Below are 18,418 nucleotides of genomic sequence, written 5' to 3'. Positions count from 1 at the left end.
AATTCCTCTAATAATAAAATATACTACTTTACCTTATATTCACAAGATAGAATTTTTTCCTTATACTCAGCAATAACTGTTAGGGCTTGTGGTACAGTCTAGGGTATAAATATAATTAGTATTTTACTGTAAATAGTAGTCTTATAAAAAGAGTTTATATTACCATATTTTGGTGATTAATTTTTTCTGGCTCTGGAAATATACTAAAAATCCAAGAGGTATCATCCTCTCTCTTCTTAGCTAGTCCCGCAAGAGCTAGTCCGGTAAAAGCGGTAAGAGTAAGAAACTTCATATTGGGTTTATCTTATTTGACGTAAATTTAATCAACGATTAAAAAGGCCGGTTTTTTCTTAATTTTTAAAAAGCAAGATAGCTGTAAAAATTAGAATTAGCAACTGCGGATTATAAGACCTTTAAATATACAAGTAAAATAACCTTAGCATAAACGCCAAGGTTTTTTTTAAAATTACAAAACTTAAAATTTAATATAATTACTTTTACTACTATACTATTTTATGCGGCGGAGCTAGCAGCTTATAAGTAGCCTTAAATAATCCAATTAAAAATATACAAGTCAGTCCATAAAATAAGGATCTGAGTCAGTTACCAGCAATTGATTGGAGCTAGCAGCTTATAAGTAGCCACAAATAATCTAATTGAAAATATACGAGTCAGTTTATAAGATAGGAATTTGAGTCAGTTACTAGTAATTGATTGGGCTAGCAGCTTGCGAGTAGCCACAAATAATCTAATTGGAATATGCAAGTCAGTTTATAAGATAGGAATCTGAGTCAGTTACTAGCAATTGATTGGCAGATAATGCAAGTATTGCCGCTATACCCACTTCCTCACGAGTCAATCGAAGGATAGTATTAGATCCCCGTTATGTGATAACTTGATAAGACGCCAACTTAGGTAATGAGAACACTGATTCTCGCGCAATCTTGCAGGAAGCGAACATTTAAGACTGTGTTACACGGTTGGCACACAACAAAGGGCGTTGGGCCAACAAAGGTTACACAACAACAAAGGCAACGGTCACGAGGCCCGAAGTCGGCTACAAGCGAGGGCTGCCTCAGGCACACAGCCCTCACCGACTTCTTGTATTTATAGGGGCCTTTGGCCCTCTAAGGCCTCGTATAAAACTAAGGACCTTTGATAACCCAAAGACAATTATTATAGATTGAATTGAACCCTCTGTTCCAAGCCCAGTTATCCTGCCCTTGTCACAGACTGAGACAGTCTACCTCCGTTATCACTCACATAGGACAATGTTTTGTGACTATTATCAAACAGGCTACCTGCGTACGAGTTTTTTCTGTAATATAGCTTCTAATTCGCGGAACGGCTTCATTCGTATCTATCTACTCAGCTCTTATCAACACTGCATTTGCTTTAATCTATTCCTAATCCTGTGTGGGTGCCTTGACGCCTAGGAGCTTTTCGCAGTTCTTGTACGCGATCAAGGCCAAGTCCTCCTCCGACAACAACCCACTCTTTTCCAACTCTTGGAACCACTCCAAGCCTCTTTCATTCATGGTAAATGGGTAGTCCACGCTGTATAGGATATGGTCAATCTTGGTATTTGCTAGAATGCAACGCATGGGATCCAGGCTCCACACGCCAGAGGTCGTGATCCAGATGTTCTCATCATACACCTCTGAGAAGGTTCGGCCCGTTTTACCTAGACGATGGTCCTGCTCGCGAATCCTGTCCAGCATGTAGGGAATCATTTCTCCAAAGTGGCCGATAATAATCTTGAGTTTGGGAAACTTGTCAAACACGCCTGCAGCGTACAATCGTAGGACATGGTGACCAACTTCGCTATGCCAGTTGAACATGGCACCGCCGATAGTTCCTGCGGCGGTCGGCGAGTAGTTGCCTGCGTAGGCTTGCTGAAATTGTTTCTCCGTGGGCCAGGAAGGATGGAGATAGATGGGCACTGCGAGCTGCTCGGCTTTGCGCCAAAGAACATCGTACTCGTTGCCTTCACAGAATCCGTTGCCATGGGCCGTCTTGTGATCGACCAACGCACCGACGAAACCAAGCTTTTTGACAGCTCGCTCAAGCTCTTTGGCGGCGGCTTCAGGGTCACGCATGGGCAGAACAGCAAAGCCTGCAAAACGAGTCGATGTTTCATGAGATTTTGCAATCTCTTGTGCCAGCTGGTCATTGCCAGCTCGGCACACTTCGGGTGAGGGATCTTCAGCGGCGCAGTGCGAGATGATTTGCAGAGACACCTTGCCAAGGTCCATTTCCTTTAGGCGTAGATCCCCAGCGTCTAGTAGTCTCTCTATTGCTCCTGGCCATTTTTCGATGCCCTTCTTCAAGGCATTGTCGAAGGAGTCGAACACAGCCTTAGAGTACCAGTGCTCCTCGAGAGTAATCAGAGGCCGCGTCATCGTGATTTTGTCTTGGGAACTATAGTATAATAGTAATAAAACGTTGAATAATGCTCAATTATGATTTCTTTCCAATGTGAATCTGGACAAGACTTTATACTTGTGCCTCTACGCGCACTCTTCAGCGTATACAGTCGGTGCGGAGTTGAGTCGGAACTACGATGCACAGATTTTATGTTTTGGCAAAACCTCGCCCTCGGCGAAAAAGTAATGACCGAATTGCCAAACCTCCCCAATGAAATTAGTATACCGGGTGCCGAGGGTACTAAATTTAGTTTGTTGTTTTAAAGGTAAGCCGCTTAGTCACAGAGAGACAGCTACTATTTGTACCAACCATGACCTGGATAATATACTGAGGAAGAAATATTGAAGCCATAGTTTCTCCTCTTGTGTCTTCACACGCTGAGCAGTATATGCCGGAAGAGCCGAGCAGCCGGTGTAACCGTAATGTGTACATGTAAGCGGGTTATTGGCTAAAGCCAAGCGCCTTGGGGAGCTGCGTGTTAATCGGGGCTGGGATCAATGCCGTGCCAACCGACTACTGCTAACCTAACGCAAAACACTTATGAAATATATGACAATGAATGATTTTTTATTACGAAAATATTCTTGAACCGGTTGCAACTACCTTGGCACGTCCGGACTTGCCCAAGATGATTTCGACGGCCCGCAAAAGTTCAAAGTCCCGCTTTGGCGCGCCAACAAGATTCGCAACCACGGGAAGAAACTCGGTCTGGTGACTTCTCTTTGAGTGGTACGGTATTTCTCCAATGGGGATAACAATATCGGGGGCGCCCAGGATTGGTGGAATAAAGAGTTGATCCAAGGCGGATTGCTTCTCGGGGGAGGGTAACACCTCATCACGATAGACAGGCTTGGCGTTGGCGACAGGAAGTAGCATGAACGTCTCAATGTTGTTGTCTCCAAGTAGCTGCTCATGCAACCATGTCCGGCACACGAGTAGCCGTCGTGTACCCTCCTCGTGTTGGGCAGTGGACACCGTAGCGCCTTGAACCCACCTGCGTTGAACGAAAGGAATCACGAATGGCGGCCGACCTGGTGTTTGCCGGAGTACAACTTTCTAAAGTCGTCCTTGGAATGATAGAATTCGTGATAGTATGTTTTACGTATAACATCATCCAGATACTCTTCAATATCGTCACAAGTATCAGGAGGATGTGACTGCTTCCAAGAATTTCGGATAGAGAATTGGGTAACAGTGGCTGGAAGCATATCCTCTGCGTCCTTGATAAAAGCGTCAATTATTTTCATCTGGTCTGTGTTTGCCTCTGACATGTAATCCTCCGAATAGATGAGACGATATGATCTGCTTTGTGACTTAGATGGCGCTATGGGAGGAGGTGGTATCCAAGTTGTAATGACGCGTTCCAGGATGTCGAGGCTTCTAGCAAAAACACAGGGTGTGTCGAATTTGGCATACGTGTTGCAAAGACCACTCAATGAAATGGAATCGTGAGAGGGCCGGAATTGCCAAACACCATTCGCCATTGCTGGTCGGCGGCCGCTTCCGCTGGTGTCAGTACTAAGAGCGCAGTCAAGCCAGTCGTAGGCCGCCACGGCAGCAGCACTTCCGCTGCTACTACCCGCAGGAGACTGATATCCGTCTCCGCGAGGGTTGAAGGCTGTTGGGTAGTCGACAGCGTCCATGGGTTCCTCTCAAGCCACCATCGAGCTTAGCTTGGTCAAACCCAAGACATGAGCCCCGTCCTTTACGAGCGCCTGAACTACTTGGGCTGTAAAAGGCGCCGGATTGACAGCAACGCGGAGTTGTGGTAGCGAGTTGGTTGCGGACGTCGGTGCTCGAGGTGGAACAGCAATGGCAAGGCGGCCGTATGAGACACCGGCAACTCGCAGCTGCTGAACCTTTGTCAAAGCAGAGCTTTAGGAAGCGTCAGATGAGAAACATGAGAGCATGAAGCCCCGGGAAGATACTTACTGTCCTAAATTTGGTTTGATTGTGGATAGGAATGCTCCCTGCTCATCATCATACAAGCGGCAGACGCTTTGCAGCACTTTATTGGCGTACGGGTACGGACCAGGAGCCAGCGCTGGACCACCTACTTTTTCAATTTTAATATTCGCCCACTGTTTACCAAACTCTTTCAAGTACTCTCGACAACCTGGTGGAATGGTCTGCCTGTGACGGGGGGTGGTGATGATGATGCCGGCGAGGAATAGTTTGCGATCAAAGACGTCACACTTGTCCAATCCATCGAGATATGCCCTGATACAGCCCTTGTTTAGCGGTACGTCCTTCCGGTTGCAGACAACAGTCACCAGTGAAGGCTCCAGAGGAATATCAACGCTGGGCTCGAACTAGATAGATGCAAGTTAGTTCCGGTGCCTAGCAAGCAAAGAATAAAACAACTACCCTTACGTAGAGCGAAGGCATCTATGGCGATATATCGCGCACCTCCGGCCTCAAAGATTGTGGTGGACTTGGAAGCCGCCGTTGAGCTAGCAGCTGTGGTCGTGTTGGTGGCGTCTTTGCCAATGAGACGGGATGATCCTAGCACCATGGCAGGAACTGAGTAGGTTGGTCCAGATGTCGGTCGGGCTGGAAAACGGTCTTGAAATGCGACGGTAGTCTCTTGCGGGGGTTGCCGCCTTTATGTAAAGTCTGGTTGCCTAGTCTGCCGACATGGACTCAAGTCTGTTGCCGCCCAGACCACGTCACAAGATGGTGCCATTACATTGACCTCGCCAATGCCCGTGCGAACTCGCCTGAACCTCGTCACACCGGGGTTTCAAATTGTCATGGAGCGGTGTGCCGGTAGGTAATGACAGCACATGAACATACATGACTACATTATTCACCCCAGTTGACCTCGCCCGGGCGTTGAAGGGTCGAGAGTGGCTGGTGTGACGAGAGAATATATATGTTTGCTCGTCCCAGCTTTTGAATACCCTCTGCAAAGACGGTTTATAACCATGAGCCACGATGGTGAGGGCACAAGGCCGCCAGGCACGGGTACAACAGAGCAGACGCCCGTGATAAGTGAGGATGTCCATACATGTATCGGACCTCCACACCCCGCACAGTCGTCCGACTTTGAGGAGCTCTCAAGCAATCGTCTTCCTGTTGTGTTAAGTAGTATCTAGGTTCGTTCACCTGCCGAAGCCCATTCTGGCGACTGAATAGGTTACAAGGCATTGACATGGTCCAACTCAAGATCATCGTCGTCCTCACTGCTTTGGGTATGGTTCCTCTATACCGTTGTGAGAGAGGTTCAGTTATGGATTGTCATCTCGTCTATAGATTCGACCATTGTTGCAACCCTTTGCGTCACCATTGCGACCTCCTTCACCTCATTCAACAACTCTCTTGGTGTGGCACCGCGTACCTCGTTATACTCGGTCGGGCCATCGCCGCCGCCGGTGTGGGGAAGATGAAGCCTCACTTGAAAGAGGTTTTGCAAAAATTATGGTTAGGTTGGGTGCCCACGATCCCAATAACGCGCACAACAAGGCTATCAACAAAGATCTCGCGATGGAGTGGCTATGAGATCCCTGGAAAGTCGACCACAATGTCAATGAACCAAGTCACGGCCCACCATCTTGGCTTCTCGGTTTCGATAATGCTGGTAATCCCGATGTATTCCGCCCCTATGGCGACATAGCTCAGAGCGGAGCGGTTCGAATCACGAGCCGTAGCCCCGTGGCTCAGTCAAGCTTGGTACAAGACGCAGTCAACATCGACATATAAAGCCTCAAACCGGCGTACATTAGCTGGAATCGACGGCCTATCATCCGCATTCAGAATGTTAACAACACTGTTACGATTGGCATCTATGGATCGCGTTTAATTTGGACTTGATTCCTGATTTAATCTATCTGTCAAGGAATTTAAGCCTACTTTCTAGTAAGAAATTCGGAAAGCTAACAAAACTTCCCGCCATACTTCTCCCAGTCTAATAATACCAGCTCAGGCATAATACCCCTTGCTGTACCTACCGGTTATCTTTCTTCGGTAACCCATTTGGCAAGTTGTTAGACTACAAGTGACAAGCATGTCAGCCTTGATCGAATGGGTAACCTCTTCACGACTCACATTGGGAAAATAGTGATTGACCGTCATTACCTCGGTGCCGTTAAACGTCCCGGGGGCAATGAAATCAACTCGGTTAAGCCAGGTGTACTTTTTAGAATCCGTTTCTACTCGGCTGTATCCACATTGTTAAAGGCCGAAGGAAACAAAATCTCATATCAGACTGATCAAGGAACTTGAGACTTACACAATGCCATTCTGGTACTGACGAACAATAGCGCCGCCGGTATGCTTCACATACGCCCAGTGACCATCATCTAGTTTTACAACATATGAAATGACTAGACAAGGGGCAATTATCAACAGGAGTGTTATTTCTTCACTAGTTTCATGATCAACTTACGGAGCTCAAGATATTTGGTCCCCGGGTCTGTTCCAGACGTTACAACGCCGTCATCGTTTGCACGAAGAATTTCGCCAAACTGCCGGCCCGTCGTATCATACAAGTAGCCCCTAAAAGAGAAGTCAGATATTTGAAAATTCGATTACTGGCCGAAAACATACTCGCGACTCCACCAGCTAGCACGAAGGCCAGATGGCGTCTGAATGGTATGGTTCTGTAAGTATTGTTAGAGGAGAAACCCCCAACTATATCAAAACAGATTGCTGACATTGTCCAAATCCCAGTCAATCTTGGCCTGGAAGGCAGGCCGCATCTGCGGTATGACAGGAGGAAGAGTCCATTGAAGAAGAGGTCGGGATGGAGTTTTCAGAGGGAATGCGGTGGTCGGTGGGACAGCAGAAGCTCCTAGGCCGCAAACGAGTAGACTCGAGATGATAGCGGAAAGTTTCATGTTGACGAAACGAAGATCCAATGGTGTTGTAGTATTGATACAGCTAGATAAAGAGCGCTATGACTACTTTTTATTTACATCTTCCACTGCAATAAATAGGCATGATGCAACCGAGTCTGCTAAGCGTCAGCAAAAGCCCGTCAATGATAAATTAAAAAGAGACAATGCCAAGGTTTAGCGTAAACTAACTGTTGCATAGGGAACTTTTTTTACAGCTTCCATGCAGGGGTTATGTCGCGCAATCCGACCGCTGAGTGGCAAATCTTGGCCTCTGGATCTAGATCGAGTAAGCAAGCATTGCGGCATCTAAGCTTTTGTCCGAGGTGGCGCAGACGGACAGTAATTATCCCGACCTGACTTACGTGTGTCTCCTTAATGGGTCGACAGTGTACGTAGTAGTTGAGTTTGACTGAGGATTTGCACGTATCCTCCTTGTTTAGTTGTCTCCTGAATCTACTGTAGATATGTGGCTAGTCTCTATTGATCTTGACAACCCGTTCCCATGGAGCAGGAACGCGTAATCTTTTGTCAAGAGCTTCTTAACAGTTGGTCTGCACAATCCGGCATTTCATAGCTTATAATCTCGAATTGAGTCAACCAATGCGGAGTTTACACCTTTCGCCACTCCCAGAAATGTCTAAGTATGGTACGCCTTCCAGCTGCCCTCGCCAATTCGTTCGTAGACCCCACAGACATGTCCATATGGTGGTGATTCTCAGGGTTTTGGTCCTTTGTTCTCGCAATCTCATTCAATTCGCCAACTTTCCATCCCCGAAGCAACATTACACATAAAGCCCCAGCAAGATACATGAAGCCAACCAGTAGCTGTGCACCGAGGTAATTTCCCGAGTGCTCAACAATCTCGAGAGCAACCGGTTCGCTAAACGTACAAGGCAAAACGATGATTAACCATTCGAGATTTAGAGCTGAAGGAAGGTCTTGAAGTCCTACAACCTCGACAGCAACCGGGCCAACGGTTGCCCAGAATGTGCCCGTCACAGTGCCCCCAACGAGTGCGTAGAAGATCAAGACGCCGTAGCTTTTGGCGAAGATCCAGACGACGAAACACAAGAGAGCGCAAAGAAAGGTGGTTAGCCCAGCCATGTTAATTCGCCCGATGGTGTCCGAGAAGTATCCGATGGGTGGTCTCCCGAGTCCCTGGCCCAAATTTAAAATGGCAGAGAGTACGGATGCTTGCGAGGCGGTCAACCCAACCTTTTTTCCGTAATCGGCTAGGGAGAAGACCAGGGCAATATACCCGAGCATGGAGAAGAAGCCGTAGCCGTTGAGTAGAAGATATTCCGGTCTCTTGAACAGCTTCATGTCGAACGGGGCATGCCGAGAACCGATGATTTTGTTGCGGTCCCGTATTAACGCGATACAGATGGCGTTTACAGTCAAGGCCAAAAACCCCAGCACTCTAAAACACCAAGCGATTCCAATAGATCGGATCATGGCTCCAGCTGCCAGAGAGTATACCAGACCTCCGAAACCAGACCCCGAGGCACTGATGCCGTTGGCGAGTGATCGCTTTGTAGTAAACCACTGTGGCGGGATGCCAACGGACCCGACAAAGAGAAAACCCATGCCGATGCCAAAAGCCAGCCCCTGGCTGAGGAAGAGATGCCATATGTTGTAGGCGAATGACGCACCGATCAACCCGATGACCTCGAGCGCGGTTCCAAAAGACAATGTCGCGTGGGTTCCAAAACGACGAGTCGACAAGGTGGCCAGTGGCGACACGAGCATAGCGCAGGAGATTGACAGACCACCCACGAAGGCATATTGCAAATATGTTGCCCCTTGATATGCATCGGTGGAAAGGTAGTGCGCGAGAAAAACGCCATAGGACGAGTTGATGCCCCAGGTATGTGCATTTATGAGCGCAACGCACAGCGTGCAAATCCAACCATAGCCGCCATTTGGAGGTTGATCGGGACTCGTTCGTGCATCTGGACGTTTTGCCTGTTCGGCCAAGTATAGACTGGTGCTCTGATGGACATTTGGCGATGGGGGGTTATGGTCTGAATCCGAGTTGTCAGCAGCCTGCTTGGACTCCCACATGGTGGTTCCTGAGGTCCGAGGCGTCGATGACAACGGATAGTCAATGGACGTGCAGGCTTTTTGTTGGGCTCGGCCAGTAAGTATCGTACCCATATGCACAAGTACCCAAGCATTGATGTATTATATACATTCGGGGCGTCTCCGTCTGGTGGTCGTGCGCGGCTTACATGTAGTGCCCAGTTACACTGAGAATGCCACAGGGGGCGTCGATGCGTCGGATAATTGTGTCCTCACTATTCCTTTGCCAAATCGGCAGCAGGGAGTCATACGGAATACATGGGCTTAGGATGTCTAGTCCGGTCCTCCGTAAGCGTCGATGTCGTGCTTATGCCCGCCAGCATGCAGTCTCCAGGCCGGGGGGATGCATGTGGCGCTTTTGCTCCCTGGATGTTTCGTGGACCGTCCGAGCACTGACTGCACGTGTAATAATGACTCGAACCGTGGCCCGCGAGCAAGCCTGACTTTGAAGCCCAAATCCGGAACAGCCAACCCCCACAGGTATAGGTAAGTACTGTTCGGCCAAGTTTGTAAATCCGGCATATGTCTGGTCTAGGCAGCCAACCTCGCACATGCCACTGCAACTCTCGGTTAGGTAAAGCGCAGATAATTCTGTCATGCCTCCTCGTGTTAAATTTCACTACACTACTTGACCCGCTACTTGGCAATACAAACCCTTCTACCCAACTTGTCTTCCAACCTTGACTCGTTTGTTGACGGATTTAACAATGGTCTCATCACTACACCCCATGTATAGCCGCCCTAAGGATTGATCCAATCGGGCAAGTTATGGCTGCTGTTGTTGCTGGTTCGGATAACCCAACGTCCTGGTCGTATATCTTTATAAAAAGTAGCCGCAAGTTCCCGATACGCCTGTGTTCACCCCCCTAATTCAAGGGATACATAATAAACTTTACAATAAAACTTGTTTCACCTTCTAAAGGGCAGATAACTATATATATTATTAATTAAAAACAGGTTGTAGGTGTTTTAAGTCATGTCTGGTGCCAGGCTTTTTGGTCTTTTAGCATTAAATTTGCATTCAAAGCTATCTGTCTGCCAGGGGAGGCTGGTTAACCTTATTTAAAGCCGCCTACCATGGCTGCTACCTGCATTGATAGCCCTTCAAAGTCACTTGACTCTTTTAGCACCGCGAGGACACGTTAGAGATAGAGGGAGGTGATTTATGCGCCCTGCCCCTTTTATAGTATCGGTTGGTAGCTCATGTTACTATTGACTAGATTGCATTTTTCAAGGACAAGTAAAATTCCTGTTCTGTGCCCGTTTTTTTTTCCCTCCGTCTTTTTCTCCAACTACACGCTTAGGCCGCGTCATTTTGCACGGCGCCGGCAAAAGCTGGCAGCCAAGACGGCCTATTCACGACGAACAATTCGACAGCCGGGTTGGCATCCTCAAGAGCATTGCCGTCCAAAGTGCCAGCCTTGATGATCTTCAAACCGGCGTATGTATCACTCTGGCGCCAGAGCGTCGAGCCACAGTCACCGCAGAAGAATGAGGTGATGGCCTTGCCGCTATCGGCCGTCTTGGAGAATTGCTTGGGAGTGCCTTTGGTGACTGAGAAGCCATCATCGGCAACCAGAAGATTGGTTGAAAACAGCGAGCCAGTAATCTTGTGGCAGTCGAGGCAGTGGCAGAGTGCCTGGTGGCTCGTCTTAGCCGATGTCGGAGGGAATCGCGCCGTCATGCACGTACCTTGGCCTTGATCTCGCCAGTGGACTTGATGCGGATCGAACCGCAGAGGCATCCACCTTCAACCATGATGGCTGTTGCTGAAGAGATGTGCAATGGGATGGAAATGATTGCTATTGGGGGAAGAGTACCCTGAGGGTTACGAATCTAGATGCAAGGCCTCAAGTGCTGGCTCTTTATACCAACTAACCCCTCTCTGCCCCCTCTTCCCCGCCGCGATCGGGACTGCATCATTCAATGATCTTGGCCCCTAGGGGAACCCCCTTGCTTCGGTTTCTACCAGCACGACCCTCTTGGCGGCGGTGTGGGACCAGACGGGACCTCGGTACGAAATACACCAGACCAGATTGACATGAATAAGATGCATCATCCCCGAACACTTGCTGCACATGTGTTGTAAGCCTTGCATAATGTCTGGTCTACTCCACACATGTCAAGATTGACCGCTCACCTGCGCTGCCTCGGACACTCGGCGCGGATTGGCCAACCAGACATTATGCACACTTGTCAGCAAGGACCAATTGATGCAAGAATTTGATGCTTCTAGAAAGAGGTCAATGCCTAGCGACATTGGACTACTCCGTACAAAATCCGATAACTAGCCTTCAGCTTTATGCCACCAGATCCATCATGCCCGATCCGGTGTTGCTTACAGGACAAAACCGCTTTGGTGGCTTTTTTGGCGGCCACCGCATCTTGATCCTCTGAGCTCCGATGGCTATTTCGGCTTGCAGGGTTTCCTAAGCCGGCAGGTCATGGCGCATATTTTAAGTTGGAGGAACTTGTCCGAGACATTCAAGCACACCATTCGGTGCAACTATTGAAATAGCTGCCTTGCTGAACACAACCCCGAGTAAAATTCTTGGTTCCTTGCCGTCATCCGTCTCAGCCACATGGCTAATAAACGATGCGCAACTGGCGCGAAAACTTTTTGTCCTGCTTGACCAGGCTCAGTGGCGAGAATGGCGCGTTGCAATGCATAAAACCGACCCGAATGGCGTCCGCCCCCGAAAGCCATGACATGCGCCTTGTTAAGCTGAATGCCGATGCTCCATGTCGATTGCATACTCGAGTCATACGTGTAAGCAACCTTGCCGAGATTGTCATTGTGAGAAAGTACTCGCCGGCTACTCTTGTACCCCCCAGCTTTTTACACGCGCGAATGGGCGCATACTAGTTTTGGCTTACGGCTATGTTCACCAAGTCCAAGGTCTCATTATTTTACTAGCCGCTCTTCCTTCACTACAAGGTCTTTATAATCGTCTAAAGCAAAGAAAACAAGCTCGTGACTGTACGGTTCCTAACCGCCTACCCCCGAGTGAAATTATTTTCCATTTACCTTGCTTCTATTGACCGGTCCGACATGTTGGATGTAGCCGTGGCATGTACATGCAATCTTACCTAGGTAGTTTGCGGATCTAGTGGCGTAATCGCGTCATCAGTATATTCCAAGGAAGAAGGCGTCTTGATTGCTTAACTAATAAGCCTCGTGGGAATATTAATTACACCGAGCTTATCTAAAGGCTTTAGGACTATGTCAAATTTTCTCCATACTAAGCTGAGTCAATGTAAGACGGAGTGAATTTCACCTAGAAAGTAGATCTGCAGCTCTTCACTAGACTCCTTATCTCCCTGGTCCAGGAGCACGGGGCTGGTATTGGCATCAGGACAAGAGTAAGTGGGGATGAAGCCCAATAAGACGGAAATAGAATTTACATTTTATATTGGCAACGTTTTATACAACTTTATCACAAGTAGTAGTGGTACATGTTGCCACTCCCAGTCTCTGTTAGTATTTAACACCCTGCGATTGGGTTTTATCTAGAGTTACTAGTTGCAATAATAGGTATTCTCCCTAACTCTTATTCGAGTAGACAGTTTCGTTCCTAGGTTTCTAGTACATTAACTATACATCGGGTCATATTGTAAGCACTATCTTCTGGGTTTCTGTACTAGCCAATTATGCAATCGGCTACTCCTTGTTACTCATCTTAATCCAACTTGCTGGCCGCTTGATCACCGAGGTAGATGCCTGAGAGGAGCTGCAACATTTTCAATCACTCTCCATTATCATCAATACTAACGCAGAGCTACGAATGTTACCCAAGATCCGTCGGTTCCAAGTTTCCCTCGCGGGAAGTGGCCCCGACATAGCATGCCGGGTTTCCCAAGCCCCCTGCCTTGGCTTACCGTCGTTTAAATTTTTGCGTGTTAGGCAGGGAAATGTAAACTATTGGCCCAGACCGTTTGAACCATCTAGCTAATGGTATAAAAGGTTTCGTATGCCATGAGATTCAGAAATATCACACCACAGCACATCACCCTCATATCATCTTCGCCGAGATGGATCCTCTACTTAACTCGACCGTGGTTAGTCCCAAGACTGAGATAGTCTCCGGCTTGGTTACTGGAGCTCGAGATCTTGGTTTCTTTTATGCATCTACCGCTATTGCTCTTACTGCTGTTCTTCTGGGTGGGTTTGAGTTTGGCCGTAAAATTCTGAGTCGAATATTATGGTTTTTTGATGGCCTGCTGGGTGGTGCCCCTCATACAGTCTCGCTTCCAGGTCCACCTGGTCTGCCCATCGTTGGAAATCTTCTTGAGGTTAGTATTCCACGCCGTCTAATCTATTTCATACCTAACACGTATAGTAGCTGAGCAATGGTCACGTCCCAAAGATTGCTGAGTGGACCAAGAAGTATGGTGATGTTATTCGGGTGTCCCTTGGTGGGCGTGAGGCGGTATGTCATTCTATTTGAGTTCTGAAAGAAAAGAAGCATATAAACTAACTCATGGCTGAATAGGTCTTTATTAACAGCCACAAGGCTCTCTCCAAGACCATCGTGAAACAAGGTCCGGCATACCAATCAAGGCCCACGTTCAAGCTCTTTCATCAGGACTTTGCTTCTTCTGGTATTTGGACCGTTGGCACCTCGCCCTTTAGCGACCGTCTTGTCCGTACTCGCAAGGCGCTCGCTACCCAAATCGCTCCTCGCCTCCTACCAATCTACACACCTGTTATTCATCCCAAGCTTAAGAAGCTTATTGGTGACATTCTCACTCTTAGCCAAGGAAATGCTGTTGACATGGCCGAGAAGCTTCACCGCTTCGGTACTGGCCAAGTATCTGAGCAACTTATGGGTACTCCTCTGGATGATGATATAGTGGGAATGCTCGCGGAAAACGAGACAAACATCTGTAAGTTTTCTTGGGTTTATTCTTATGCTTTTCTTTTCTCTCCTTCTTCTTTTCTATCTTGTTTCCAATATAGCCATCTACTAACGGTTCGACTTAGTTCGCCAGCGTACTGTGGGTTCACCAGCTCGTGATTATATTCCGATTTTGAGCGGTGCTAGTTGGCTTCGCTACCTGGCTGGAAAGACCCTAGGCATCAAAAGTTGGTCTTACGATGAGAAGGAAGAGAAGGCTCGCGAATACCGCAGGACGCAGCAAGTCTACATAAGTAAGATGCTTGGTGAGCTAAAGCAGCGTATCGAGGACGGAGACCAGACTCCATCAATTCTAGGCAACATTCTTCGGCAGGGTCTGTTAAAAGACGAAGAGGTTCTTCTGGCTTCTTATACCGGCAGTAAGCAACCAGCCATTCCTCCCCGCTTACCCCTTTGCTTCTCCTTTTACCACTTGAATCATTAATTACAGTATCTAACATCTCTCGACAGTTGCTGCTGGGGTCAATCTTGGCTACTCGCTTACTTGGATTATTGGTTATCTTGCCAACAGGCCAGACCTGCAGGAAAACGGCTACGAAGCCATCCGTGAGATATACAATGGCGAACCACCAAAGCCTCACGAATACGATCGAGTTGAATATGTCAAGGCCCTGCATACTGTTAGTAACTTTTCACTAAACCTCACCCATCTACCTACAAAAACTGACATAAAAGTAGGAGGGCTCTCGTATATACACGCCTGTTCGACTTGGTTTTCCCCGCCAAACACTTGATGGTGCTAGTTATGATGGTCATGAGATACCTCCTGGAATGGTATGTCCGACGCTGTTTGTATTTGCATCTGTGTTCTCGACTAAACATCAACTTCTGCTTCTCAGCTTGTTATTATGAACTTAATGGCCGCCAACCGAGATCCAATTTCCTTCGACAATCCGAATGAATTTATACCTGAGCGGTGGCTCAACGGCCGCAAAGGTCGCACCGACAGTTTTACTGAGGGTGGCGACAAGCTTGGCGTAACACATTTGACATACGGCTGTGGTCGGCGTGTCTGCCCTGGCATTGATAGTACGTTTGGTCGCTTGTTTATGTACCTGCTGTCGTCAGCTAACGATTTTCATAGTGGCCAATCGTGGTCTCTACTCCACACTCGTACTCCTCTTGCACTTCTTTACCTGGGAGCGACAACCTCTTGGGGAGGAGGAGAAGAAACTTGTTTTCCCACCCTTCCGTGCTGAACGTGAGTGCTCGCTTCAAATGGACGCAATTGCTGATACCGCTACACCCACGGAGGCTCAGGCCATTCCATGGTCAGCCGGTATTAAATTTCACTGCCGTGATCCTGAAGGCCTTCGCGCCTGGATTGCTTCTGGGGAGACCTAGAAGCCCTTCTTGCCACAAGACACAGAGATTGCTTTTTAGGTTGCCAGTTTTGCAAGGCGTGAGTATTTTACCATAGAAAAATGTGTCTCTTGAAAACGTTCTGTGGACACTTAAAAGCAAGGTTTACAGAGTAAGGGCTTTTCTTTTAAAAAAAAAGGCGGGGGGGGGGGGGGGGGGAGAAGGGAGTGGTTGCTAGACAGAGAATGTAAATAACTCAACTATATATGCACAGATAGTTTGCAATTTAAACTATTACCCCAATCTTTATAAACGGTTCAAATTATCTTAAAATGGTTATATATCTTTGCCATCACATGCTTTATATACAATAACTACGGATCCATGGCCCGTGATAAACTCAAATCGGTTAACTTTCCCAAGCATGCCACGATTCCGAGGCGCACTTGGTAGCTAGGAAGAAAGGTCCGTATAAGCTCACACAGTAAGAGCGAAAATGGATTAATAATGCCAAGAAACTTATTGGAGACGAGATGCATACTATTAGACGGCGTGGCCAGTTTAAGGTGCGACTATGCTTTGTGACGCGACAGATCTTTACGGTTGAATCTACGTCACGGAGGACGGTGCTAGTCGGAGGATTAGCACAATACTCGTACCTTGTCTCGTCTTTGTGTATTTCCATTCCACTCTAGAGTCCTGAGTACATCCACAGGCAGATTTTATGACATCGCTGTAAAAAGGTAGTCGTCATATACACCAAGAATTATGGGGTATAGGGACTAGCAGCTCGAAAATGGTGGTCCATGTCTTTGGAGGCCGTGAGGGCAGCATTCATCCGGGACTGTTATTTTAATTGCTTCTGCTGATTCATGGCAAACTAGAATCTGTCGCATTTCTCTCCTTGGTGTGCTTTTTCCCTGCTTTCATAATCTTTGGTTTCATTTGAGCTACCACTTGGGGGCCCGTTTTAGAAATTATCTCTCACGTGCCGCCACAGATGGCTGAAACGAATCGATACATGTAGTCTTAGAAGGTACCCATGGGGCTGAGACAGCAGACTGGAGGCCAGGAATAAAAGCCTTCGATATGTAGTCGGTCATGCATGCCCATGGCGCCCTTGTTACGGAGGGGAAGATGGAGTGATTTTGAATGTCTTGACTGTTCAACGCAATGCAGGAAGATATCGTTATTCTTTGTTTGCATATGAACTGGAAGGAAGCTGTCTGAAATGTCGGTTATTATTACGATGATTACATACGCAGAAACAGGACTACCACTCCGTGCCAAGCTGCAGAACACTTGCCCCGGCCTAGTCACATCCCGTAAATGCAGCCGTTGTCGTTCGTCGGTGAATTCAATGCATGAAGCGATGGGGCCTAAAGGCTCTCGACTCAGGGCGCCGCAATGGTCTTGCGGGCGCGGAGAAGAGCCTAGTCATTCGAATCATGCCATCTTGACAACGGAGGGTGGGCTATCCGGCCTAGTAGATGACGGCACGAGCATAATTCGTGGGAGCCTACAAATGTCCGGTATGCTATTAGTGGTACAAGCCACGAGCGGACTACGGGCATTTTCCCCAGCCCGTCAGTGTGGCTTCTCGCGAGTCATTCCTGTAGCCATAGCGTTGAAACTGCATTTAGCGCAGCTAGATGAACAGGGTATCCTGGGTAGTAAGTCCCGTATTAAGAAGCGATAACAAAAAACACTCGGTCTCTGGGGGTGGTATATTAAGCAGTTAGCTACAAAGTTGCTAATGAATCACGCCTGGTTGCATGCTTAAAAGTCTCGTGGTCTTTTCGCTACGAAACAAAGGTAATAAAATAAGCAACATTTACAACAGCCTTCTTGAGTCAGTCTCTTCGCTTTTCTCCGTAGTGGTTGCGATAAGTTCCCGAATCTACGTTTCATCGTTTGACGATCGTTTCAAACTCAGCTTCTGTGTTACCATCAGGGTTAGATCTGTTTCTAGAAGACTACCCCAGAGTTATGATGGAATGTATCAAGTAGGAAGAAATAATATGATTCTCCGATCGACAGCTCTCTATTTATTCTAGCTCTGGAAGCCACGTGGGTTTAAGCCTACTTTTCTATTTCCAACTGCCACAATTAGCATCTGACTTTGAATTCTTCCTATTCAACACAGCAACAAGCTCCTTCAGCAGGTATGAAGGTCATTTACCTCACATGTTGGCTCTCGAGCCCGCTACTGCTTGTTAGCAGCCAGGCTACTGCCCAACCTGGAAGGAATTTAGAAGTTAGCGAGATCCAGAAGATCACGGACGCTTCTCAAGGTGGCTTCCGCCCTTTTATTGAGTTTTCAGTTGCAGGCCAGGTTATGAGAGGCTTGCTTGATACAGGAAGTAGTGACTTGAATATTCCGAAAACGGGAAGCGAGTTCTGTCGTGGCGAAGGAGAGCAGTGTGACGGGCGTGCCACCGGCTTCAAGGCTGGATCGCTTGACGTCAATAAGAACAAAACCGAAATTCGAGACCTAAATATTCCCCTAAACGCAACTTTTACCGGAGGAGCCGCATTCGTTGGTACGTTTATCGAAAGTTCTCTTCAGGTTACTCCCGGCGGAAAAGAGGTTCCCGTGCGGATGGGCCTCGTGGAATCAGGAGGCGTGCCTCCCGGTCAAGTCAGCTTTCCAGTCATGGGCATTGGCCCAATTCAAGGAGAATCTGCGAAAGATCCATATCCAAATGTCCCAGCTCGGTTTAAACAAGATGACCTAAGCAAATCAAACGCATATGGCCTTTATCTTGGAGACTTCCGTAAGTATATATATATATATATTTTTAATCCCATTTCCCTATTTTCTTAGTCTGTGTAAGGGAACGGCCCCAC

General features: G+C 47.6%; 7 protein-coding genes across 7 annotated transcripts; 2 read left to right on the top strand and 5 right to left on the bottom strand.

Annotated features, from left to right (window-relative positions):
* Positions 1–1,406: 1,406 nt before the first annotated feature.
* Positions 1,407–2,402, bottom strand: MAA_10218 (amidohydrolase 2; the record flags this gene model as incomplete). The annotated part of the gene is made up of 1 exon (XM_007828216.1): positions 1,407–2,402. The coding sequence occupies one exon, from the start codon at positions 2,400–2,402 to the stop codon at positions 1,407–1,409; it is 996 nt and encodes a 331-aa protein (XP_007826407.1).
* Positions 2,403–2,997: 595 nt separating this feature from the next.
* Positions 2,998–4,815, bottom strand: MAA_10217 (Amidase signature domain protein; the record flags this gene model as incomplete). The annotated part of the gene is made up of 5 exons (XM_007828215.1): positions 2,998–3,458; positions 3,530–4,045; positions 4,112–4,302; positions 4,360–4,739; positions 4,801–4,815. 5 exons carry the CDS (start codon positions 4,813–4,815, stop codon positions 2,998–3,000), a joined length of 1,563 nt encoding a protein of 520 aa, XP_007826406.1.
* A 1,558-nt stretch (positions 4,816–6,373) lies between these two features.
* MAA_10216 (Outer membrane protein, beta-barrel) lies at positions 6,374–7,265 on the bottom strand (the record flags this gene model as incomplete). Its single annotated transcript, XM_007828214.2, has 6 exons — positions 6,374–6,418; positions 6,475–6,586; positions 6,659–6,752; positions 6,815–6,924; positions 6,976–7,028; positions 7,083–7,265. The coding sequence occupies 6 exons, from the start codon at positions 7,263–7,265 to the stop codon at positions 6,374–6,376; spliced, it is 597 nt and encodes a 198-aa protein (XP_007826405.1).
* A 609-nt stretch (positions 7,266–7,874) lies between these two features.
* On the bottom strand, positions 7,875–9,329 carry MAA_10215 (MFS transporter (Mch2); the record flags this gene model as incomplete). Its single annotated transcript, XM_007828213.1, has 1 exon — positions 7,875–9,329. The coding sequence occupies one exon, from the start codon at positions 9,327–9,329 to the stop codon at positions 7,875–7,877; it is 1,455 nt and encodes a 484-aa protein (XP_007826404.1).
* A 1,318-nt stretch (positions 9,330–10,647) lies between these two features.
* MAA_10214 (Mss4-like protein) lies at positions 10,648–11,105 on the bottom strand (the record flags this gene model as incomplete). The annotated part of the gene is made up of 2 exons (XM_007828212.1): positions 10,648–10,986; positions 11,040–11,105. The coding sequence occupies 2 exons, from the start codon at positions 11,103–11,105 to the stop codon at positions 10,648–10,650; spliced, it is 405 nt and encodes a 134-aa protein (XP_007826403.1).
* Positions 11,106–13,379: 2,274 nt separating this feature from the next.
* MAA_10213 (Cytochrome P450 CYP5317A1) lies at positions 13,380–15,610 on the top strand (the record flags this gene model as incomplete). The annotated part of the gene is made up of 8 exons (XM_007828211.1): positions 13,380–13,640; positions 13,691–13,777; positions 13,841–14,234; positions 14,332–14,625; positions 14,717–14,886; positions 14,945–15,040; positions 15,106–15,295; positions 15,351–15,610. The coding sequence occupies 8 exons, from the start codon at positions 13,380–13,382 to the stop codon at positions 15,608–15,610; spliced, it is 1,752 nt and encodes a 583-aa protein (XP_007826402.1).
* A 2,125-nt stretch (positions 15,611–17,735) lies between these two features.
* MAA_10212 (aspartic protease) lies at positions 17,736–18,395 on the top strand (the record flags this gene model as incomplete). Its single annotated transcript, XM_007828210.2, has 1 exon — positions 17,736–18,395. The coding sequence occupies one exon, from the start codon at positions 17,736–17,738 to the stop codon at positions 18,393–18,395; it is 660 nt and encodes a 219-aa protein (XP_007826401.2).
* Between the last annotated feature and the right edge of the window lie 23 nt (positions 18,396–18,418).

This window comes from Metarhizium robertsii (assembly GCF_000187425.2).
Source record: "Metarhizium robertsii ARSEF 23 chromosome Unknown MAA_Scf_23, whole genome shotgun sequence".
Lineage (NCBI taxonomy): Eukaryota > Fungi > Ascomycota > Sordariomycetes > Hypocreales > Clavicipitaceae > Metarhizium > Metarhizium robertsii.
This window is presented reverse-complemented; position numbering and strand designations above follow the sequence as displayed.